The 25,028-nt window shown below is 44.1% G+C and overlaps 1 protein-coding gene across 2 annotated transcripts in view; it reads left to right on the forward strand.

Annotated features, from left to right (window-relative positions):
- LOC147610327 (1-phosphatidylinositol-3-phosphate 5-kinase FAB1B-like) overlaps positions 1 to 25,028 on the forward strand; it is a 46,247-nt gene that overhangs the window by 10,114 nt on the left and 11,105 nt on the right. For both annotated transcript variants that reach the window (XR_015264104.1, XM_086786625.1), the window contains exon 6: positions 7,399 to 7,752. Coding sequence is in view for 1 of the 2 variants with exons in the window: in XM_086786625.1 (XP_086642751.1) it covers positions 7,399 to 7,752 (354 nt within the window). In the remaining variant the exon portion in view is untranslated. The remainder of the gene's footprint in view (positions 1 to 7,398; positions 7,753 to 25,028) is intronic.

Below are 25,028 nucleotides of genomic sequence, written 5' to 3' on the forward strand. Positions count from 1 at the left end.
ATGCACACCTGACCTCGGACGACTGAGATGGATCCCTGGCTGACTCGTCCCGGACTGGGCTCACATGGGACTAGTTCACCATCCTAGGTCCTGCACCTTCTGTACAGAAATGTCTACGTGGCATCCAAGTGCGGGGTGCACGTGACAGTGATGAAGGATATAGTAGGCTTCAAAACGACCGATCTCAGGATCACGAGGGGCTTATGGCTGAGCACCTCCCTTATGTAGGCGACACCTTGGCACCCTTTCTAGCCCATATGTTTAATAGTGCCCTCTCATAGGGCTTTCCCTCTACCTGGTCATTACACATTATTGTGCCTATCCATAAGGCCGGAGATCCCATGGATCCTAATAACTACAAAACCATCATGATCGGCCATATCTTGGCAAAGCTTTATGGATCTATACTTGAGTTTAAAGGGTGGTAGTGCCTCTATCCGCAAACCATGTAGGTCAAACCATGATCTCATCTGAGCGTACCAACAATGAGTATCTCCATATGAGAGAGAGAGAAAGAATGAAAGAAAGAAAGATTTTATTAACATCTTCCAAAAGACCGAACTCGGCCTATGAGACAAATCGGAGTACCTGTATGGGGTATCCTCTGTCATCCCAACAAAATGAAAAAGTACTGAATAAAAAAGCTGAATCTGGGTGTGCAGGAGATGGAGCTCTACTACTAGGAGAATGCAAAGCTATATGCATGGAGTATACAATCATGATATATTAACGTCTCTAAGAGGCCATAATGGCCTATGAGACCAAAACTGAGAGTACATCTGAAGTTGGTGTCTCATCAAAGAGAACAAGACTAAAAAGTACAATAAACTGATTGTCCTACAGTTATAAGAATAGAACTGCAAGACTCCGAGATGATACTGAGTAGAAAATACTGGAAAATACTGGAAAATGTATATCAGGTAGATCCATGTATGCTGATCAGTTGAAGTGTTGCCCTCTCCTTAGATCAAGTATCTCCGCCATGGGGCTGTCTAGAATGGAGAGGTCGTAGAAGTGAGGTAGGCGCCTCCGATGCCGAGCAATAATGGCTCTGATCTGGCGATGGTGAGGATGCCGTGGTCGGGATCCTGGTGGGTGTGGCCGACGAGCACGACATAAGATAACTGCTCTATCAGTGGTGACTCCCTGGGAGCGTGGTTGGTGCTCTGATGGCCCAATGGAGGAGGTATCAGGAGGTGTGTGAGCTGGGTTGCTGGTGCTGGTGCCGGTGCCGAAGAAATCTGTAAGGGTCCTCTGTCTAGGTACATCGGCCTCCTGTTTGCCAAGAGGTGTCTCATCAAAGAGAACAAGACTAAAAAGTACAATAAACTGATTGTCCTACAGTTATAAGAACAGAACTGCAAGACTCCGAGATGATACTGAGTAGAAAATACTGGAAAATGTATATCAGGTAGATCCATGTATGCTGATCAGTTGAAGTGTTACTCTCTCCTTAGATCAAGTATCTCCGCCATGGGGCTGTCTAGAATGGAGAGGTCGTAGAAGCGAGGTAGGCGCCTCCGATGCTGAGCAATAATGGCTCTGATCTGGCGATGTCGAGGATGCCGTGGTCGGGATTCTGGTGGGCATGGCCGACGAGCACGACATCTGAAGTTGGTGTCTCATCAAAGAGAACAAGACTAAAAAGTACAAGAAATTGATTGTCCTACAGTTATAAGAACAGAACTGCAAGACTCCGAGATGATACTGAGTAGAAAATACTGGAAAATACTGGAAAATGTATATCAGGTAGATCCATGTATGCTGATCAGTTGAAGTGTTGCCCTCTCCTTAGCTCAAGTATCTTCGCCATGGGGCTGTCTAGAATGGAGAGGTCGTAGAAGCGAGGTAGGCGCCTCTGATGCCGAGCAATAATGGCTCTGATCTGGCGATGGTGAGGATGTCGTGGTCGGGATCCTAGTGGGCGTGGCCGACGAGCACGACATAAGATAACTGCTCTATCAGTGGTGACTCCCTAGGAGCGTGGTCGGTGCCCTGATGACCCAATGGAGGAGGTATCAGGAGGTGTGTGGGCTGGGTTGCTGGTGCTGGTGTTGGTGCCGAAGAAATCTGTCAGGGTCCTCTGTCTAGGTACATCATGGCTCGGTCTCCTGACTGCCAAGAGGGTCTCTCTGTGTCTCCTGAGCTCAAGTAGAAACAATCCCAGGCATCTCTGATCCTCAAACTCCATGATCCTCGTAACGGCAGCTGGTGCAGACGTCGAGGAGAGAAGACGAGCAAAGTTGCAAACGTACGGTCAGGCGACACCCTCAAGAAAGATGTGAAACAATAAACCTTAATTTTTTTCATTTTTTTTTCTATGCTACATGTAATGAAACGCTCACCGTTTCATAGCACGAATGAAACGTTTCGCAAGTGTTTCACGTTTCGCGTTTTAGGCAAAGTGAAACGGGTTTCACGGTGACCCTGGTTATATGCAAATTCTAACATAGGAAGATAATCTTCCCATGAACCCTATCTTTTGGAGACATGCACGAAGCATGTCCTCCAAAGTCTGATTCAACCTTCAGTTTGGCCATTAGATTGAGGATGACCTGAGGAACTCAAATTCAAAGTTGTTTCCAACTTCTCAAAGGCAAGCCTCCAAAAGTCACTAGTAAACTTAGAGTCCCTATCACTGACTATGTCCTGCGGTAAACTGTACAGTCTAAACAATTGCTCGATAAACTGCCTTGCCAATTGCGTAGCTGTAACATTCTTTCGTGCAGGTAAAAATCTAGCCATTTTTGTTAAGCGATCCACCACAACCCAAATAGAATCCTAGCCTTGATGTGTTCTTGGCAATCCGGTAATAAAATCCATGGAAATACTTTCCCACTTATTACTTGGGATTTGCAAAGGATGCAACATCCCAGCCTGTCTAAAGCATTTAGCTTTATGTGCTTGACAAACGTGACATTTGAGGACATAATCTTCTATATACCCTTTCATCTTTGACCAATAAAAAATGTGTTTCACTAAAGCTAATGTCGTGTGTACCCCAGGGTGTCCAACAGAAGGGGCGTCGTGACACTCCTTAAGAATCTTGGACCTAATCCTGTGGTACACAAATTTTGTCATTATGGAACAGTAAACCATTCCGAATCATCCACTGGCCTCCCGTAACCTGAATGGTAGGTTGCTTAGTCATTGAGTCTTGGTCAATCAATGAGCTCCCGTCTTGGATTCTCTGCCACTACAGACCAAAATAATTATCAGTCCTGCAAAGCCCTCTTAATGACTGAAACAAGTTAGTAGAAATCTCAGTGAACGACAAAGTATTCACCTCTCTAATCCGACTAAGCGTATCCGCTACACTATTCATGGACCCCTTTCGATAGCGTATTTCAAAATCAAAATCTTGCATTAACTCTACCCATCTAGCTTTTCTTCCTCTCAAATCATCCGCATCACACACATACTTGATTGACTGATGATTAGTCAATACCACAAACTTGGAGCCATATAAATAATGCCTCCAAACCTTGAGAGCATAAATGACAACATAAAGCTCCTTCTCAAGGGTTGGCCAATGAGATTGAGTGTTGTCCAGCTTTCGACTCTCGAAAGCAAAAGGTCTACCATCTTGGAATAGAGCAGCCCCGATCGCATAGTCACTTGCGTTAGTCTCAAGAACATAAGGCCGACTAGGATCGGGCAGTGCTAAGGTAGGGACTTCCTTGACTTTATCTTTCAAAAGTCTGAAGGCCATATCCAAATCGTTATTCCAAGAGATAGGCTGATTCGACTTACGTCCACGACCTTTCAACAAGTCGGTCATCGGTAGTGTGAGGTGAGAGTACTCCTGCATAGATCTTCGAAGAAAAACAACAAAACCGAGAAAAGAACGAAGTTGTCTGTCTGTGGTATAGGCCAGGCCAAAACCTTCTGAACTCGGTCATAGTCAATGCTCAATCCTTCTCTTGTGATCTTGTGTCCCAAGTAAATGATTTTTGTCATAAAAAACTCACATTTACTTAATTTAGCATACAGTCAATTTTGTCTTTAAATAGTCAAGAGAATCGTGAGGTGTCTAATATGATTCTCAAGAGTACGACTATATACTAAAATATCGTCGAGGAACATAACCACGAACTTCCCCAAATGTTCACGAAAAAGATCGTTCATTATTTGCTGGAAAGTGGCTGGAGCATTGGTTAACCCAAAAGGTAATACGAGAAACTCTTAATGGCCATACCTAGTCCTAAAGGTGGTTCTTTCGACGTGCCTTAATCAATACGTATCTGGTGATAGCCAGTACGTAAATCTATCTTTGTGAAATACTTCGCTCCGATTAAACGGTTAATCAGGTCATCTGATCTAGGGAGAGAATAACGGTTCTTGATTGTCACTTTGTTCAGTCTCTTGTAATCTACACACATTCGCCAGGCCATGGTGCTCAACTTGTTAGCATTCCACCTTAGAGGATGAGCAAGGCTGAGGAAGATGAGCTGGCCAAACAACTCGCAGATTATTTGAGGATGGGCCAGATCCATCCAAGTAAATCACCTTGAAGGGCGCTTGTGTTACTTAGAAGAAAGAAGGACAACAACTAGATCAATACGATGATCCACTGTCCTTTCGAATGGTAAGCCCGATGGTGGCAGCTCCTTAGGAAATACATCTTGAAACGAATCAAGTAACTTCTTTAATTCTTTGCTTTCAAACACACTTAATTCATTGACATCCATAGTAGGTATGAGAAATGAAGAAAGTGGATCAAGACACAGTGGAAAGAAATATACAAAGAAGAATCCATTATATTTCCAAAATCAACGTTATTTACAAGAGGTTCTTGAGAGGGATGTATACAATCACCAAAGATACAATACTGGGTGTTCCTATGTTCAAAAGAAAAAGTATGATTAGACCAATCTATCTGGATTGAAGGGTCTTAAACCACTTAATCCCTAATAGCAAGTCTACATGCTCTAGGTGCGTAACATAGCACTCTAGAATATCTTCGTGGTGGCCGTAGTTGGGATCTCTGTTGCTATAGCAGAAGATCCGACAGCATACGAGGTGCCTACACAGCCGTCAGCACTCGCTCCCTTTCTTTCTCCTGCTGTTTCATATAGCCGGCAGGGTCTCCTCTTCTTCTCTCTTTCACTTGCTGATTCACAGCCGACTGCACTCTTGCTTCTTTCCTTGCCAAAATAAAAGCTCTTCTCAAGCAATCTAATCAACCCTTTGCAAGAACAAAACCCAACCCGGGTTCCAACGATGCAAACATAATACTATATGCTGAATTCTGAGAAAACAGCAGTATATACGAAAAAACAGCAATCATCTCGAACTCACACCTCTTCCTTTGACCTTGTTCTTCTCTATCTACCAACTTGCACTCTCTTCGAGGCATGCTCTGATACCACTGTCAAATCCCCATGGATCTCCCTGTAGAGCGCTCTTGAAACATGCAGGCCCGACTCACCATCCAACCATGGCAGCTGTGGCCAAAACCCGCAAGTCTTGGCTGTCCCCACCGAGCCACGAGCTGAGCTAACTAGCAAGACGTACTAACCAGTCTCTACCCCGTGCCGTCCCATACCGCCACGGAGCTACCCTCGCGGGCCTTGAGACTGCTGCCGGCCTTGGCTGCATGAAGTAAGTGCGCACGTCTGCACTAGATCGAGGCTCCTGACTATAGAGCTCTCACAAAGACTCGCGAGACTCTATGACTAACTGACTAACCTTGGCCACCCTTTTATAGGCTCTTGGCCGGTCACCGGGCGTCCACACTTAGGTGCCCGCCCCCATATCCCATCACTTATTGTACCCTTTACCTGGCATAATAGGATCTAGATTTGTCATCTTGTCTAATCTCGGAGTCTTAGATCTAGTTTTCAGTTTTCAGTTTTCAGCTTTAGTTTACTGTTGCTTTTTCTTATTTCATCCATGATGAGATTTCATGGACACTATGTACACATCATTTTGGTCTCATAGACCCTTTGGGTCTTTTGAAGATGTCAATATAACTTTCTTTCTTTATTTCTCTCTCTCTCTCTCTCTCTCTCTTTACTCCAATGCCATAGCCATGTACCTCATCGACCCTCCATAGGTGCAGCTCTATATTAACACTCAGCCCACCATTGGACCACAAAGAGGAAGATGTTTGTCACCAACTGTGACATAAGCTCTAAGACTATTGGCTTATATGGATGCCAAAACTTTAATGTACAAGCATTGAGAATGAGAGATTATCTAGTGTAGCCCATTGTTATGGGTTTAGGTGCCTAGAAGATGGGCCTTGCCAGAATATATTTAGGGGATTGAAATCCATTAATTTGTTTTTTATATGTAGCCAATGTTTCTGCAAGTAGACACCAGGGCAGTGCTGGTGTCATCAACGTACACATGCTTTTCTCTTCTCACGGGTGCTTGTCGCTGTTGAGATTGATGATGATGAGAGTGGGAATGACCTATCTCGGTGAAATCTGATGATCTTGATGGTGGTTGCTGGTTGTCCCTAGAGCCTTTTGTGGCACCACCTGGTGTGCAAGTGGGGGGTGAAGATTTTGCAACCCTGGCCGGCCTTTTTGTTGATGGTTGCTACAAATTGCAACGTCCCTGTTTTTGAATAGAGCTGGAAAGTTGTCCCATAACTTCGGAGTTGGCATGATGAGCCTGGGATTTTTTTTTCAGTAAAATTCAAAGCAACTTAGTCCTGATAACACCTCCCCCTCCCTAAAAAGCTGTGTCTGTGAGCATTAGCAGCTACCTTGTCTGCCAAAAAGGGAAATTTCCAGGATAACGCTAAGCTCTGATACCAAAAGTAAGACTGGTTGTACTCTTAGCTTTTGAGAGAGAACAGATGAACAGATCTACGCTTTATGTAAATCCCATATTCAGCCTGCATTCTGCTTGCGGAAAGTTGTGTAACTGTAGGTGGCATCGCCGCCACTAACGTTTCAAATGAAAAAGTCTGGGTCTGTTGGGATAATACAATTACTCTGTTATTGGACCTCTTGATGTCTCTTGTATTCCAAATGTCCAGAGATGAATCATGAAGCGACGGAGAAAAGTTTTCAGGTCTGTTTTATTTGGGGTTCCTTGTGTGCTGTCGTGACTTTATATGTAGGAAAGAAACCCCCGTTGTGGTTGGTGCAAGGAGGTCAAATGACTGGAGTTGTATGGTTTTCTCCCTTGTTTCAATCCAAAATGGGGTCTTATATATTGATTGGATTTTGATCTTGTCGAGAGTTCAGTTTTCATTCCATGAAGAACGGCAAGTTGATGCTAGAAGTTCAGTATCAAGAAGAAATTCCATGTTTCGCGTGCTAGAAATTTTGAGCTCAGCACCAAGGATGATTTTATGTTCCACATTTTTGCAAAAATGGGTATGTTTGGACCTCTTTGCAGTAGTAACCACGGCTACATTCGCTGCATGTTTTCCTGCAGGAAACAGGTCATATAAGCATGGCTGTATCAAGAATAGACGCACACCATCCAAATGTGTTACTGGTTGAAAAGACAGTTTCACGTCAAGCACAGGAACAGCTTTTAGCAAAGGAAATTTCTCTGGTCCTGAATGTTAAGAGGCCTTTATTAGAGCGAATAGCCAGATGTACGGGTGCAAATATCATTTCCAATCTTGAGAATTTGACCTCAACAAAGTCTGCCAATGTTGGGCGTTGTGAGCTCTTTCATGTGGAGAAATATATTGAGGAACATGGAAGTGCGGGTCAAGGTGGCAAAAAGTTAACGAAGACGCTCATGTTTTTTGAGGATTGTCCCAAACCGTTGGGCTGCACGGTTAGTATATTCTTTGCTCTGGCCATCACAGTATGTGTAAACAAATCATTAAAACTGAGCTGTGTCCTTGTAACTGCTTTTTTAATCGTTTGGTTTGAATCTTCTTTTTTGTAGTGTTGCATTAGTCTATTTATAATTCTGGTAGGTGCTTTTTTAATCGTTTGGTTTGAATCTTCTTTTTTGTAGTACAACATTAATCTATTTATAATTCTGGTAGGTGTTTAGAAAGTTGAGAATTCCTCTTTCCACTTTTATGTTTGTCATACTTCCCTGTTCATTCAATTGTCAGATGTTTTGAGACTTTGTGCTAGTTAGAACTCTTCATTAATGCTTCTGTAGGCAAGGTTAGTGATAAAACGCAGAAGCAGCACAAGGTGGTGATACACATTTTCTAGTTGAAAAGCATGGACATTGATCAAGACATGTTTCTCTTGGTGTTGAGAAAGAATCACATCAACCTGCCTTTTAGAGAGCAGCTGCTTTTTAAATAGCACAAATAACCTTAGCGGCCCACTACCAGCTTAAGCTTTTGTGACCAGCAGTCTAGTCTCCGCCCTAGAGGGGTTCTCAGTAATAGAGCTCGATCTATTTTACGGGGCAGAAGTCCCCAACCGAAAGCATCAGGACCCTCCGCCAGACAGATGCGGATCCAGGAGGTTCTTCGACGCTAGGACATGCTTCTATCAGAGAGGCCAGATATTCTCTTGGCCCCACCCCAAAGCATCAGGACCCTCCACCAGACAGATGTGGATGCAGGAGGTTCTTCGACGCTAGGACATGCTTCCATCAGAGAGGCAGATATTCTCTCGGCCCCACCCCAAAGCATCAGGACCCTCCACCAGACAGATGTGGATGCAGGAGGTTCTTCGATGCTATGACATGCTTCCATCAGAGAGGCCAGATGTTCTCTCGGGCATCAGGTCCATAGTGGCTGAAGAGTGGCATCATTATTAGTTGATCATGGCTAGTTCTCCCGTACAAGGTCACATGCTGATATCACTTCTGTATACACTAGTGATAGTCGCTTTTCCTTTTCCCTCAGTTATTTTTTCCATGGCTCACTAATAACTATATCCATGATATCATTGTATCACTCATGGTCTCATAGACCCTTAGGGTCGTTTGAAGAAGTTGATATTGCTTACTTTCTTTCTTTCTTTCTTTCTCTGTTTCTTTGCATTTTGTCCTCGCTTACCTGCTTGCTTTCTCTTTTACCTGCATGCCTCAGCATACTGAAACCTGCTGCACAGGGCAATGATGCACAATGAACTCATTGCTGTCTGTGAGTTGGCACGTACTGGTAAGGAGCAGGGTAGCGACTCCATTGAAAACACATCTTGGGGTTCTCTGGATACTTTTTTGGCTATTGAATAGCATATAAAAAACATGCCAACCTATCTCTATTTAGCTTATTTACAAGCATTGACCAGCCAAAACTCTTGTATCGTATCAAATCAGACCAAGCAAGTAAAACAGGCCTTAAATATAAGATTCAAGAGCGAAAGAAGATGCCCAGAAAATCTCAAGGCCTCAGAGGATGGACATGTTAGCTGTGTGTGTGTGGGGAGAGGACTGGAGGAGGAGAGCTCAGAGGACTGAAAGAGGAGGAGAGACTGAGGTGATGATGTTCCGACGTGTGATCCGGTCCAAGGAGTTGGCATTTGAGTCTTCGAGACAGCTTACATAGGAGTTGCACAAGAGGGACATGGCAGACCTTGGTATTCCTGCATTACTAGATGGATTTTGTCACACATGGTCTTTATATGGTACTTCTCGAGTAGAGTTGGAGGCTTCTCTTTTGGATCTCATGGTAGGAGGTCAACCAAATTATTTGTCTAGATTTCAACTTTGTGCCTATGTTATCAAAAAGAGCCCTCCAAAAGAGACTCATAGTCTTGGGATCTCTATCATCCACAATGGACTTTTGCATACCTTGATGCTTGAACACTTGTGGAAGAATTGTCTGACAAGACATGTTCTTGCTTGCTAAACTTGTCTACAATTGTCCATATAGCATCATTCCCCAACTAGGTTCTAGGTAAGTCCATGATGAAGTTCATAGCAATGCTTTCCCATGACTATGAGCTTGTGAGGGAAGTGATACATGCATGTACATATGCTGTAAGCCGGGCGGGGTGTGCCGTGATAGACTCAACCACGTATCCAAGAGATAGAGATATAGAGAGGGGGGAGAGAGAAAAAGGGGCCAAGGAACTTTGCACAGTACACCACATTGAGCGAGAAACAGGCCGCGTCCCCTTTCAAGAATTTATTCAGGAACAATCCACGGGCAAGTCCAAGTCCAAGTCCAAATCCAAATCCAAATCCAAGTCCCAATCCAAGTCTAAATCAAATCTTGAATCTCAAAGATGGCCAAAGGAACTTAATACCCAATCTGAGAAGAACCTTGGAAAAGCAAAACACAAGTGGAGGATATGAGTGCTCGACTGCCAATCTCTCTGTTGAGGATCTGGAGAAAGATGCTGGCAGCTTGATGCGGTAGGCGGCGCTGCACAATGGCGGCGGCGATCAGAAACGACAGGGGGTGTCAGAGCTGGGTAGAGGTGGCAGCGGAGGTGTTGCACAGGTGGCGGCAGAGTGCGACGCTGAGCGGCACACGGAGGCGGTGGATCTAGGTAGTAGTGGCTAGTAGACGAAGATGTTGAAGATGATGTTGACGATGATCACCTTGCTCTCCACACACTTGATGCCCAAAACAAGAGGGCTGTAGCGTCTTTTATACTTGAAGGGGGCCTTGCTTTTTGCCAAAAGCTTATCCATGCTTTGCTTTTGCCTTTTTACTCTTTGATTTTACCTTTTTGCTTTTTAATAATAAAATATTACTCAACTTTAGTCAAAAGTTCTTGTTTTACTTTTCTAGCTTCAGGGCCTTGCTTTTTGGTCTTGGAGTTGCTTTTAGCTTTTTGGTCCGACTCAGTCGCCTCTTTCCAATGGTAGTACCCTTGACTCGCGGTCCATTGGGTTTGACTTTCAATTTTTCCTTGCTTTTTGGTGCTTTTTCTTGTGTCAACTTCATGAATCTTGTTTCCATGCATTCATTAACTTGTCCATGTGCCCGAGCATGTGTTCCATCATGTGAAATAGAGCTAGGAGGGCCAAATAGTTACATTCCCTCCCTCTTATATCGCACTTGTCCTCAACTGTGAACTGCAAATGTTCCAAGCATATATTCATATGTTCCATGTATATCCATGTGTTCCAAGTACATCCATTCGTTTTAAGTGTACATATATTCCAAATATTTCTCAGTACTAGTCCTGTCGGGTGAGCTTGTGCATATGGTCTTTCCCATATATGTGGTGTCATCTGCTCATCTGGCAACATCTTTATGCCTTATCTTTGACGAATGGCTTTGTTCTCGATGGTACTTCTTCAAGGCATGTCACATGTGTTAGATATAATAAATGCATACTTACCTTCTGCAAAAACTAGACAAAAGCTAGTCAACAAACAACTATGCATCATTCGTGTCTACTAGGTATTCCAGGTACTGGCCACGTAATCTGGAGTCCAGTGGACTATCACATGCCATAAATCCAAGCATTGTCCACACATAAAAAATAGCAGACAAAGTCAAAGAAATTCAAACATACATCAATATATAGTGCACAAATAATGATCCTCTTGTTCATGGATTAGCTTGTCTGGTTTCATCGAAAACCATGCTGAGCTATCTGGCTCCCGAGAGAAACCGCTTAGAATATCGCTCAAGGCCATCTGGTCATTAGGACTGCCTGAGAGTTTATCAATAGTCATTTTGGCCATCTGATCGCATTGACCGTCCGACTATGAAATCCAATGCAGTCATTTGGGCTATCTCGTCGCAATGACCACTTGACTGTGAAATCCACAGTTAATGAGGGCTTTGTTGGAGACTAACAAATCCATTCCGATTATTTCACATTTACCCATCTTGATGGCATAGAAGTCTCCCTTACACTTCCTTCCCGCTAAGGTGAAGGATAAGTTTTCGAAGAGCCCTTGGATGTTGTGAGCTTTCCCATTAGTAAGTTAGATGGGCCTCTTTACTTGATTTCCTAATCTTAAGTGTTGTGATTTGACAAGTTTTTGGAGAAATAAAGCAATGAGTGCTACCCGAGTCAACTGAAAAATGAACAATTCCGATTGCTAATCTTTACTCTCATCACTGAAACATGAGCATGAGATACAGAAGAAACCATACATTTCATTATAGGTTTAGGCAACTCACCTTGTTTCCCCACTTCCTATCCATCTCAGTCAACCTCGCTTGCATCTTCGGTCCAGTCCCGAAATTGAATTTAGCTTTATAAACTGAGAGAGTAAACCGAGTGTTAGAGGATATTTTTAGAATGTATGTCAATGAAAAGCAAACCAATTGAATTGAATTCTTACCTTTAGCTGAGTTTGCTTACAATAGTTTATGGCATAGCTCCATTCAAATGACACCTTTCGAGGCCGTTTATGGACTTTTACTGTTATACACCAGTGAATTTTTTAGAGCCAGAGAACCGAGTTGAGGTTTCCAAAGAGATGCTTGAGAGGATGGATGAGGAAGTGAAGACTATTAGGGAGTGTATCAAGAAGGTTCAACATAGACAGAAACTCTATTATGACAAGAAGCATGCAGCTCGTGAGTATAACTTGATTCTTGGGAAGGATAGGAGACTCTCACCCCGTTTTGCTGGTCCTTTTAAAATCTTTAAGAGAGTGGGAACATTGGCTTATGAACTAGAATTGTCTAGCAATATAAAAGTGCATCCAGGTTTCCATGTGAGTTTATTGAAAAGTTATATTGCTAATCCTTCCATGTTTTGTGGAACAAATTCAAGATTCAAGAAGATGGGAGTTTGAGGGTTGTACCTCAATTCATTTTGGATAGAAAGACGAGCCAACTTAGAAATAGGACTGTAGTTGAAGTTTTGGTTAAGTGGGATGTATATCCCTTAGAAGATGCTTCATGAGTAAACTTAGATTCTTTGCATGTAGAGTTCCCTTCATTTAAACTCTGAGGACAGAGTTCTCAAAGAAGAGGCGATTGTGACGTCTCATAATTTCGTAAAAATATTTTTCGAAAATTCATGTTGTAGAAAGTGTATAGAATTGTTTGTAAGGACATCTAACGTGTTTTGATAAAATTTTGTGTTGCAAGAAATTTGTTGGTTTTGGTCATTTTCAGGTAGTTGCCATTTTTGTGGGTGAGTTTTGATTAGGTTAGAGGTAGAATTAGGATAAGTTTTGTATGAGAGAGTTTTTCCATTTTGTACATAGAACAACTTTGCTTGAGTGAAAATTTTGTGATTTGTATTATTTCACATCCGTTTGGTGACTCCAAAGTGGTTTTTGAGTGGTTTTGTGCTAAAAATGTATCTAGGTTTTCGTGTCGAGACATTCCAGGTTCTAAACGGAGGTCAAGGACAAAGATTTAGTCTCAGACAAACAAATACAGAGTCGAAGAAGAGGATGGAATGTTCGAGATGAGCTATTGAGCATCTTTATCGGATCACCGAGTGTAACATGTAGCAAAAGTATTTATATTGGAGGATCCTGTCACACAAATGCTCACACCATCTTCTGTATCTTGAGTTTCGCGAGTTTAGCAATCCACTTTAAGACTTCAAACTTTTAAGAGATTTGAGAGAGAGAGAGAGAGAGATGGAAACTATACACCGTATGGTGTCCCGAATTACCCACTGAAGGGCTCCCTATCCCGTTACCGGAATAGTATTTGCTTTATTATCTTTAAAGAGACTGATGGTGTGACTGACGATAAGCCAAACCGAAGATCTCTGAAGACCAAGTGTTGGGCTGAAGTGTACACTGCTGTAGAAACACCAAAGATTGTTAGCACATTCATCCCTAGTTTTTGCCCATTTCTGGTGTCCTTTTGGTCCCATTTGTATGGCCCTTGATTGTGGGCTGGCCACCCTTATTTTACATATTTTTTTGGGATTTTTCCCAGCCCTTTTGGTATTTTACCAGTCGGCCAGCTCATATGCTCTAGTCGGCCAGCATAATCAGCTCCAGTCTCGGCAAGCCCTCCTCACCTATAAATAGGTGGGGCTGGCCTCTCATTGTTCATTCAGTCTTGTACATATTTTGCTCCCTCACTTATGAGACTTGTAGTGTCTCTTGCTTGGGACTGTTTTGCTTCAGTATATTCAACATATTTTTCTCCATATCTCTCTCTCTCTCTCTTGCACTCTCTGTTCAACACATTCTAGTGCCACTCTGCTTCCGCTCTGTGCACTCTTTCATGGTATCATCGCTCTCGGTTTAGCAACCTCTTTGCTGCCCCAGATTCAGCATTGTTTTCAGCACCTCCTTCTCTGCGTTTTCCTTCAGATATGCAGCTCTTTCATGCTGCGTTTTCTGGACTGAACCTGGTCACTTTGCCTCTGCGTTTTTCTCTCAGATCTGCAGCTCCTTTGCTGCGTTTTCTGGATTCAACCTGCTAGTTGCTGCGCCCTTCAGTTTGGCTTCATCAACATAGCCTTCTGGTATTGTTTGACCAGTGTTTTCTATTCCACGTGGAGTTTGGGACATAGGCGGCCTGTTTTCTTCAGGACAGCAGCTTCCTTTGCTGCGTTTTTCCTCTCCCGTGGGTTTGCTCCTCTGCAGAGGGGGTCTTTGGTGTTGCAGGCTTTGGTGGCACTCTTGGTACCTGTGGAGTACACTTCTTCTTTAGAGATAGTGCGTTTTCTTGAGGAGAGCCCAAGCTACTGTCCTTGTTGGCCTTTCCCTCTTGCACCCTCTTATAGCATATTCCCTGGCCCTGTGTGGCTGCCTTTTCTCTCTATATCAAATCCGCATTTTTTGCTTCCCTCTTCCGGTGACCTCAAGGTTGGAGGTACAGTCGACAGAAGCTTCTGCGTTTTTTGCTACAGGAGGATTCTCGGGTGCTGTCCAACCTCTTAGGGCTGCGGAGGAAAGACCCTATATCAACGTTTTCTGATCTGGATAGTTTTTATCTTATGAGGGTTGGTTCTATTAATTGGATCAATGATGACAACTTCAGATTTGGCTCCCGTACCACTCTCTTGTTATTTCCTTGATGAGGCAGACATGTTGGATGGTGGTAACTTTCAGTCATGGAAGTTGCAGGTTACTTCTATTCTTAGGGAGTATGGTTTGATGGAGTTTCTCTCGTACAAGAATCGGTGCTTGCCGGACCTTGCCTCTATGGAGGATGTGTGTCGGTGGAGAAAGACTGATGGACATATCTATGGCTTTCTCCTCTTGAATTGTCAGGATTCGGTCCTTCGACACTTCATCTATGCTCCTGATGATGCTTCTACCTTCTATGTGTGGTAGTTGCTTTGTGACTTGTATGGTGATGCCAGTGATCGGCAGATGCTTTTTGCTTCTGGGTGCTGTGCAGCCAGTGATTTTGTGGATACTTCTTTTGGAGATGTTACTGCAGCGAAGGATATTGGGCCAGTTTTTCTCATAGCATCTTAGGAGTTTGTTTCTCCTGTTGCCGTGCCTTCAGTTTTTGTGCATACTTCTCCTTGCTAGGATGATATCTCTGGTAATGTTTTTGAGGAAGACAGTGGGCTATCTTTGCTCACAACTTCTGAGGGGGATTTTTCTCCTATTGCTTCGTCTCTGATTCTTTCTTCGTCAACCAGTGACCAGGATGTGTTGCTGGTCCCTTTGCCTTCTATGGAGGAGCTTGCTTCTACGCTGTGTTATGCTATTGAGGAGGCTACTACTACTTCAGTTACCACTACAGTGAATGTTCATACTTCCCTTACTCTGTGTGAGGATTTTGGATTGTGGTCAGGTGTGTCCGTGACCATGCCTGGGGCACAGTGGTACTATCAGGGATTGAAGGATTGGGATTTGGATTTGGTTGGGCCTGTGGAGTCCCGACATCAGTTTTCAGAGGGGGCAGTTGAGTTCTTATATCTGGCGATGCCGACCTTCGAGGAGGGTGCTATTATACAGCATTTGGCTACTCTTGGTACAGAGTTGGAGCAGATGGACTCTATTTCTTTTGAGGGTATTATCTTCTTGGAGCTACAGGCTTCTAGGGATTCCTGTGACACTGTGTTTATATTTGGGTTTGGCACCGATATTCGGAGTAGCACAATGCAACCTTCATGGTTGATATCTTCTAGAAGAAGAGTGTACCTGGCAGCTTGTTCTGTTACTTTTGTAGCTGAGTTGCTGTGGAGATTGTGTGTGGAGCTTTCCTGGTACCTGTTGCTGCTACTTTTTTTCGTCTTTGACAGAGGACGACTTCTTGGCTTCTTGGAGTTATGTTCAGCATCTGGTGCTGAGAGGGGGTGTTAGCACATTCATCCCCAGTTTCTGCCCATTTCTGGTGTCCTTTTGGTCCCATTTGTATGGCCCTTGATTGTGGGCTGGCCACCCCTATTTTACATATTTCTCTGGGATTTTTCCCAGCCCTTTTGGTATTTTACCAGTTGGCCAGTTCATATGCTCCAGTCGGCCAGCTCTCCTCACCTATAAGTAGGTGGGGCTGGCCTCTCATTGTTCATTCAGTCTTGTATATATTTTGCTCCCTCACTTATGAGACATGTAGTGTCTCTTGCTTGGGATTGTTTTGCTTCAGTATATTCAGCAATTTTTCTCCATCTCTCTCTCTCTCTTGCACTCTCTGTTCAGCACATTCTAGTGCCACTCTGCTTTCGCCCTATGCACTCTTTCAAAGATGTCCAATCTTGAGCCTATGCACTCTTCCCAGTGGAATGAGGGAGGGATGCAAAGCTTGGGATGAGAGAGGGGCTGTTTGGGATTGTTCTAGATTGAGTATGAATGCTGTAAATGCTTATGAATGCTGCGTTTTACCTTCATCAAGTGGCTGGAGCAAAACGATGATATGATGAATGCTGAAAACTGTATGGATGCAGAAAACGCAAGGTTTATTGATTGCCGAATGCTGAGAACTGCTGCGTTTGCTGATGGAGGGTTGAATGCACAAGCATTGATGCTCCTCTGACTATGGGATGACATGCTTCTCCAAAACGTAGATGGTTGAGGTGAATGTAGGGCTGAAGACTGAAATGCTGATGCGCCTGAATGAATGAAACGTAGGGCTGAAGACTGAAACGCTGATGGCCGAATGCTGAGAACTGCTGCGTTCGCTGATGGAGGGTTGAATGCACAAGCATTGATGCTCCTCTGACTATGGGATGACATGCTTCTCCAAAACGTAGATGGTTGAGGTGAATCTAGGGCTGAAGACTGAAACGCTGATTGCTGAATTATGAGATGAATGAATGAATGAATATGATGCTGATTATTTATATGGACCAAAGGAGCGAGTCGGCTGGCTACAGAGCTGGCCGACTGCTCGTGTCCACAATAAATGCATAAAAGATGTATAAAATGCTGAAAATGATGGAAAAATTACCAGAAAATTCCTAGTAAATATTTTGATAAATACTAGATGATATTTGGGGATTCTGCAATGGTCTAGATGCAATGAATGAATGATATGCAATATGCAGAATGCTTTCTAATGCAAACCCTAAGGTTTCTACTGACTTTACATGCATGAATGCATCTCTTCAAGTGGGTTAAGAGACTTTGACTGAGTGATTGACTGTCTAAGGCTGAGAATGACCTACGTAGCTCGTGCCTGACTTATCCTGGACTGAGGATTACAATGGGGTCACGGTGTACGACAAATATCATCCTGAAAGGTACTAATATTGTTACAATGTTGCACTGATGATGATGAGCCAGTTTGCCACCATGCACTACAGTGCAGAGTGCATGTGACATTCGCTCCTACTTAGCTTGGCGGCAGGTTCATGGCTTCCAAGTAGTCCGCCAACAACTGGGGGTACTCTTGAAAGAATTCCTCGTCTGGCCGTACAGCTTCTCAGGTACCTTGATCTCGGAATTTCGTATAGAACTGACGTATCTGTCGACCGGAACCATGCTTCCAACGATGAAGAAGGATCTGCTTAGGCTCGATGACTTCGGCTTCGTCTACCACGGCTGGCTCTGCTGTTCATCTGAAACATCAAAAACTTCTGGTCCAACATATGGTTTTAGCCAAGAAACATGGAAAACATCATGCATCGTCCAACTGTTAGGCAATTTAACTTCATGGAGACATCACTTAACTTTTTGACTATTGGGAAAGGTCCAAAACTACAGAATAAAAGCTTGGGACAACGTTTGTCCACTTGTTTTAATCTTTGTTTCATGATGCGTAGATAGACCCAATTCTCTTTCTTGAAGTGGATATCTCGTCTTGACTTATTTGCCTGTCTGCTATAGGCTTCCTGTGCTTTGATCAAGCGGTCCTTGACTTACACAATGATCTCGGAAAATGCTTCCGTGGTTTTATTAGCCTCTAGAGATGGAGACACCAATCTCGTCAAAAGAGAAGAGAAACGGCGACCAAAGGCTGCTTCATATGGAGTCCGTCCGACACTGGATGAATGAGTGCCGTTCAAGATAGCCTGGACCAATGGAAGATAATGTTCCCATTTGGACTGCTGGTCATGACAATATGACTTGAGAACATCAAAGGCCAACTGGTTATAAATTTCTGTCTATGGATGGAATGCACTAGACAACTACAACTTAGTTCCAAAGTTTTCAAATAATGTCCTCCAGAAATGCGAGATAAACTTGGAATCTCTAACTGATATAATGGTACTAGGCAAACTACAAATTGGGTACCAATGCTTGAGAAAAAGACGGGCTACGTCCTCGGCTGTGGCCGTATGCTTGCATGGGATGAGCATGCAGAATTTATTGAAGCGATCCACAATGGTGAAACACTGAGTGTTACGGGATCCGGTGGATGCTGGTAGAGGCTCTACAAAGTCCATAGATATGTCGATGAAAGGTCTGTCAGAGATAGGCAAAGGTTGAAGTAAACCAGCCTTCTTTGTATGTGAAACCTTTACTTTTTGACAAATCTTACAGGCTTGAACATGTGAATATACATCACGTCTCATTTTTGGCCAATAAAAGGACCGTTCCAATTTTTGGAGGGTACTGTTGATACCCCTATGTCCTCCAACTAAGGAGTCATGGGCATCATGGAGAAGAGTTGATCGCTTTTCCCAAATGACACAGAGGCGGTTCTTGAAGAACAACCAACCGTTCTGTACTGAATAATGGCCAGGCTCAGAAGTGAGGGCCAAATTATGCCAACTTATACGGAGTACCAAACTCAAGGGTGTTGGGGTAAAGGCATTATGCCCACCCTTATAGTGTGTACAAGCCCATAAGTTATAGTACATAGTACACTTAGTACTTTTAATGTACTAAGTACACTATGTGTACTAGTGCAATATACATGTGTGATAGGGGAGTCACACACTCACATCTTGGAGAGTTGACGTATCCCCACAACTCTCTCTCTCTTTCCCTTGTTCTCTCTGTGTATGTCTCCCACATGAAAAACCTAACCCTAATTAACTCTCCCATTCAACTGGTATCAGAGCTTGTAGTACTTCCATAGCTGGGTGCTGATTGGGTACTGTCATACATTCAGCCTGACGGGCGGCAGGGACAAGTGCTTGGGTCGCTTCACACACCGGTGGCACTTGCTGTTGGCTAGCTTGGTGTTGCAGGTGTCAGCTGACAGGCAGCGCAGCAAAGCGCTGCACAGTTGGTAGCGATAAGGAGCATTAGCCACAAGGCAGCATTTGCAGGCAGGCTGGGCGAGCACGTGGCAAAAGGCCGCTGAGCAGGTTGCCCAGCCAACCAGGCGCAGCCAGGCGCCTACAGCAGCCAGGCGGACACGGCGTGAGCGAGTAAGATACGTAGGCGAAGGTGTAAAACCATTCATTCGTAGTGAAGTCGTCGGCTGGCTACGCAGGCGAAGGCGGCGGCAGCTAGGCGATTTCAACTGTCCCCGTGGGATCTTCTTCGACGGCTCGGTTGGGCAACGTCAACAGCTTGAGATGCCAACTCTCCCACAGGAGGCGTACCCACCCAGTCTAGCTTCGACGAGTTGGCGTCTGTCCCGGCTTAGTTGTGCTGTCGTGGGAGAGTTGGCGCCGTGAGGATACAGCCATCGCTATCACCAACGCCTTCTGTCTGGTCCTTCGCCTGCCCAAACAGGGCCACGTCTGTGAACAGCCCAAGCCCAACTACAAAAGCAGCAGCAGCATCGTACAACTGCAGCAGCAACTGCATCAGCATCAGCATCAGAAGCGCCCCCCCCTTTCTGCATCACGATTTCTGCAGCAGCACCAAATTCAGCAAACCCCCTTTCCTGCAACAAAAAATCAGTAATTACAAGGTATTTTGCTTCAATTTATTTTTGGGATTTGCAATTGAGCAAGTACAATCAATCAATTGAGCAGGTACAAGGTACAGGTGCCGAATTGCTCAATTTCTGAGCAAAATTGGCAAAATTGAGTGACATTGGTCACAATCAGGATCAATTTGCAGGAAATTGGATGTCAAAATTTGGGGCTTTTGATGTAATTGTGCAATTAAGCACTCATACATGCTGTATGATGTGAGAAATCGCACATTCGGGCAAAATTGCAGCAAATTGCAGTGCAAATCAAGGGGCTTTTGTGCCGATTTGGTTGATTTGCATGCAGGCAATCGCATTTGATGCTTTGGGCAATGTGTTGATGCCTTACAAGCACTCAATGTGCCTGTAAATCAAGGGGCTTTCATGTATTGGATGTATATGTGGCCAGGGGGAAGCACCGTGAAGACTTTGGATGCCTTCATGTGCGTCAATGTACCATGTATGATCAGAAATTGATCTTAAATCAAGGGGCTTTTCAAGATTTTATGCTTGTTAAGCTTGGCAAAGCAGCAGGCAAGACTTTTATGCCTTGAATCCTCAGAAATCAGCTTGCAGTCAAGGGGCTTTTGCCCAATTTCTGTTCGGAACTGTTGTATGCAGTGTTCGGGACTGTGAAAGTCTGATTTTCACTCATTTGGACAGCCAGGAGAGCATTTATTGCTACTGTACTTGCTGGTACAGATTTGGCACAGTTTTGTGCAAGTTTTGGCATGGCTGTACACTGATTTGAGTGAGGAAAAGGTTCAATTTCAGCTGCTGTACTTGCCGGTACAGGTTTGGTACATTATTGGTGAGCACTTAGTACTGCTGTACAGTACTTTGGAAGGGCAACAGAGCACATTTAAGGTGCGGTCCTAAATCTGCAGCAACCAGATTTTGGTGATTTCATCACATAAAGTGGGAGTAGAGTTGCATTTGTGCTTCCGCAGTGGGAGATAAAGCTTGGGAGAACAACTGTGAGCACTTTGTGTGCTTTTGGTGCAGTGTTTGCAGATTTTGCAGGAAGTCAGGCATTGACAGGTTGCATATTGCTATGGCAACCACAGGTGAGAGCTCTTCATTGCTTCACATCAAGAAGCTTGAAGGCTCACATAACTATGATATTTGGCAAACCCAGTGCTATAATGTGTTGCTCCAGAAGAAGCAGCACAAGCCCATCAAAGAAAGGGGTGTAAAGCCCGCTTCTCTTACTGCTGAAGAGTGGGAAGATATGGATGAGCTGGCAAGATCCACCATCATGTTGTCTGTGTCAGATTCAGCATTCGTGAAGAGAAGACAGCTTGGGGAATGTGGCAGAGATTGCAGGACTTGTATGCCCAGCAAAGTGCCTCAAGCAAAGTGTATTGGTTGAAGAAACTCATAGGTCTTCAGATGAAGGAAGACGTGTCTATGGCAGCCAATCTAAATGAGTTTAATGGTATTGTCAGCCAAGTTATAAATCAAAAGTTGGCGATGGGGACGATGAGTTCAAAGCCACCTTTCTCTTATGCACTTTGCCAGAGAGTTGGGACACATTCAGGACAGCCACTAGCAATTCGAATGCTATGCTGTCATATGCAGATGTTGAGGGTGCTCTTCTTCAAGAAGAGATGAACAGGAAAAACAACTCTGTTGGAAAGTCCAATGCAATGAATGCACGTGGGAGATCCCAACAAAGGGGTAAAAGCCAAGAATGGGGAAGGAGCAAGTCCCGCTCCAAAAAGGACTTGGAATGCCATTATTGTGGCAAGAAGGGACACATCAAAAAGCAATGCTACAAATGGAAAAATGATCAAAAGGAAAAGGGAAAAGGCAAAGACAAAGACAAAGATGAAGCCAAAGATGTAAAGCCAAAGGGCAAAAGTGGAGTCAAGATTGAAGAAGTCAATGTGTCACATGTAGGTGACAGTGAGGATGAGGTCCTATTCACGTCTTCACTTGATGTCCATTCACTTCTTACAGGAGATGGTCATGGTATGCACTCATGGATCATTGATTCAGGTGCGTCCTTTCATGTCACAGGTTGCAGAGACTTGTTTGTCAGGTATACTGCTGGCAATGAAGGAGTAGTTTATTTGGGTGACAACCATGCATGCAAGATTCTTGGCAGAGGTGATGTGAGGCTTGTGTTTTCAGATGGCTCACAGCTTATGCTCCATGATGTCAGGCATGTGCCTGAGATCAAGAAGAACCTGCTTTCTACTGGACAGCTTGATGATGCTGATTATGTTACCACATTTGGTCGTGGAAAGTGGAAGATTAGTAAGGGCTCACTGGTTGTTGCGAGAGGCTCTAAGGTGGACACTCTTTACTTCATGCATGCAGGTGTTTGTCACCATGCTAATGTAAATGCAACCGAGCTGCCGGAAATCTCTATGTGGCATAGCCGGTTGGGACACATGAGTGTCAAAGGAATGGAGCAATTGTCTCGTTTTGGTTACTTTCCTTCTCTAAAGTTTTCAAGTTTTCAGTTTTGTGAGCATTGTATATATGGCAGGCAACTCCAGTGCCCCCACAAGAACGCTCTTGCACAGAAAGATGCTCAGTTAGAGCTTGTGCATACAGATGAATGTGAGATGCCTCAGCTTTCTTTGGGAGGGGCAAAATACTTTGTGTCTTTTATAGATGATGCCACACGCAAGGTGTGGGTCTATCCTCTTCGTTTGAAGAGTGATACATTCTCAGTGTTTGAGAAGTTTGTTGCTCTTGTTGAGAATCAAACTGGCAAAACACTGAAGGCTTTGCGTTCCGACAATGGTGGAGAGTATATGTCCAAACAGTTTCAGGACTTTTGTGATGCTAAAGGCATCAAGAGGGAGCTCTCTACTCCTTATGATCCTCCACAAAACGGGACAGCAGAGAGGATGAACAGGACCATTCAGGAGAAGGTCCGTTCTATGTTGTCACATGCTGCATTACCTCATGGTTTTTGGGCTGAAGCTGTTATGACAGCCGTTCATCTTATAAACAGGTCACCTAACACGAGGCTTGGTAGGAAAGTGCCAGAGGAAGTATGGACAGGGAAGCCTCCGTCATACAAGCACTTGAGAGTGTTTGGTTGCGTTGCGTACGTGCACATACGCAGGGAAATGCGCACCAAACTTGATCCTAAGTCTCACAAATGCATATTCCTAGGATATGGTGACAGAGGTGAAATGGGGTATAGACTTTGATAGAAAGATTATACGCAGCAATGATGTCATTTTTGATGAAACATGCATGTATAAGGAGCCTGCAAGGCAACAGGAGCCTGGCAGAGTCATCTTTGATGATGATGGACATCATGGACAACAACCAAGGGCTGTAAATCAGCCATTACAGCAGCAAAACCAGCCCTTAAATGGTGCTGAAAATGGTCCAAATGGACAGCCAGAGATGGCAGAAGATATCCCTATGGATATACCACATTTAGAGGAAATACCGGGCATGATATTTCAGCCTTATGGCATGGAACAGGAGCCACCAATGGGTGATATGCAGGCTGGACAGCAACCTGCAAATGATGGTAATTGGGTACGGAGGTCCACTAGACCCTCCAGAGCCCCTGACAGGTTTGTTCGAGGGGTTGACTACTTGATGCTTACTGACTGTGGGGAGCCCTCTTGTTATAAGGAGGCTTTACAGAGGACAGACAAGGCTCTTTGGGAGCGTGCCATGAAGTCAGAGATGGATTCTCTGCACAAAAATGGAACATGGAAGTTGGTGCATTTGCCTGCAGGCAAGAAGGTTTTGCCATGCAAGTGGGTTTACAGGCTCAAAGTTGCACCTGATGCAAAGCCAAGATACAAAGCCAGGTTGGTGGCTAAGGGCTTCAAGCAGGAATATGGTGTGGACTTTGAGGAGATCTTCTCTCGAGTGGTCAAAATGACCACACTTAGAGCTATGTTAGCTTTGGTTGCACATGATGATCTGGACTTGATTCAGATGGATGTGAAGACTGCTTTTCTTCACGGTGATCTCCATGAGGAGATATATATGCAACAGCTAGAGGGTTATGCAGTGAGTGGAAAGGAGAAGCTTGTATGCAAGCTGAAAAAGAGTCTTTATGGGCTCAAACAGGCACCAAGGGAATGGTATCACAAATTTGATACATTCATGAAATCCCAGAATTTCAGGAGAAGTGACATAGATCACTGCTTGTACACCAAGAAAGCTTTGGATGGCAGTCTATTGATCCTCATCTTGTATGTTGATGATATGTTGATTGCTGGGAAATCTCGTAAGGAGATGGATACCTTGAAGCAGAGGCTGCATCAAACCTTTGATATGAAGGATTTGGGTGATGCAAATCACATTTTGGGTATGCGGATACTTCGGGACAGAAATCAGCATGTGTTGTATTTGTCTCAGAAGGAATACATTGGCAAAGTTTTGCAGAGGTTCAATATGGACGGGGGGAAGAAGACTAGTACTCCTTTGCCTCCATATGTGAAACTCAGTGCTATGGACAGTCCACAGTAAGATAGAGACAGGGCTGATACGGCCAAGATTCCGTATGCTTCAGCTTGTGGCAGTCTCTTGTATGCCATGGTTGCTACTAGGCCGGACATTGCATTTGCAGTGGGAGTGGTTTCTAGATACATGGCCAACCCTGGCAAAAAGCATTAGGAAGCAGTGAAAGGTGTCATGAGATACCTGAAGGGCACACAGGATATGTGCATTTGCTTTGGCAAACAGGATGCATTAGTGCATGGTTACACAGATTCGGATTATGCCGGTTATCCAGATAACCGGAAGTCTACTACCGGTTATGTGTTTACATTCACAGGAGGTGCTGTGTCATGGATATCCAGGATGCAGAAGTGCACTGCCTTATCTACTACAGAGGCCGAGTATATTGCGGCCACAGAGGCTTGCAAGGAGGCATTATGGCTATCTCGGTTAGTGGTTGATTTGGGTTATACAGGGGATATTCCATTGTTGCATTGTGACAGTCAGAGTGCCATCCAGTTGGCAAAGAACCCTGTCTTTCATGCAAAGACGAAGCATGTGGATGCCAAGTATCACTTTATCAGAGAGGTGATAGAGA

Source organism: Cibotium barometz, chromosome 49 (assembly GCF_041138505.1).
Source record: "Cibotium barometz isolate CiBa-2024 chromosome 49, ASM4113850v1, whole genome shotgun sequence".
In the NCBI taxonomy this organism is placed as follows: Eukaryota; Viridiplantae; Streptophyta; class Polypodiopsida; order Cyatheales; family Cibotiaceae; genus Cibotium; species Cibotium barometz.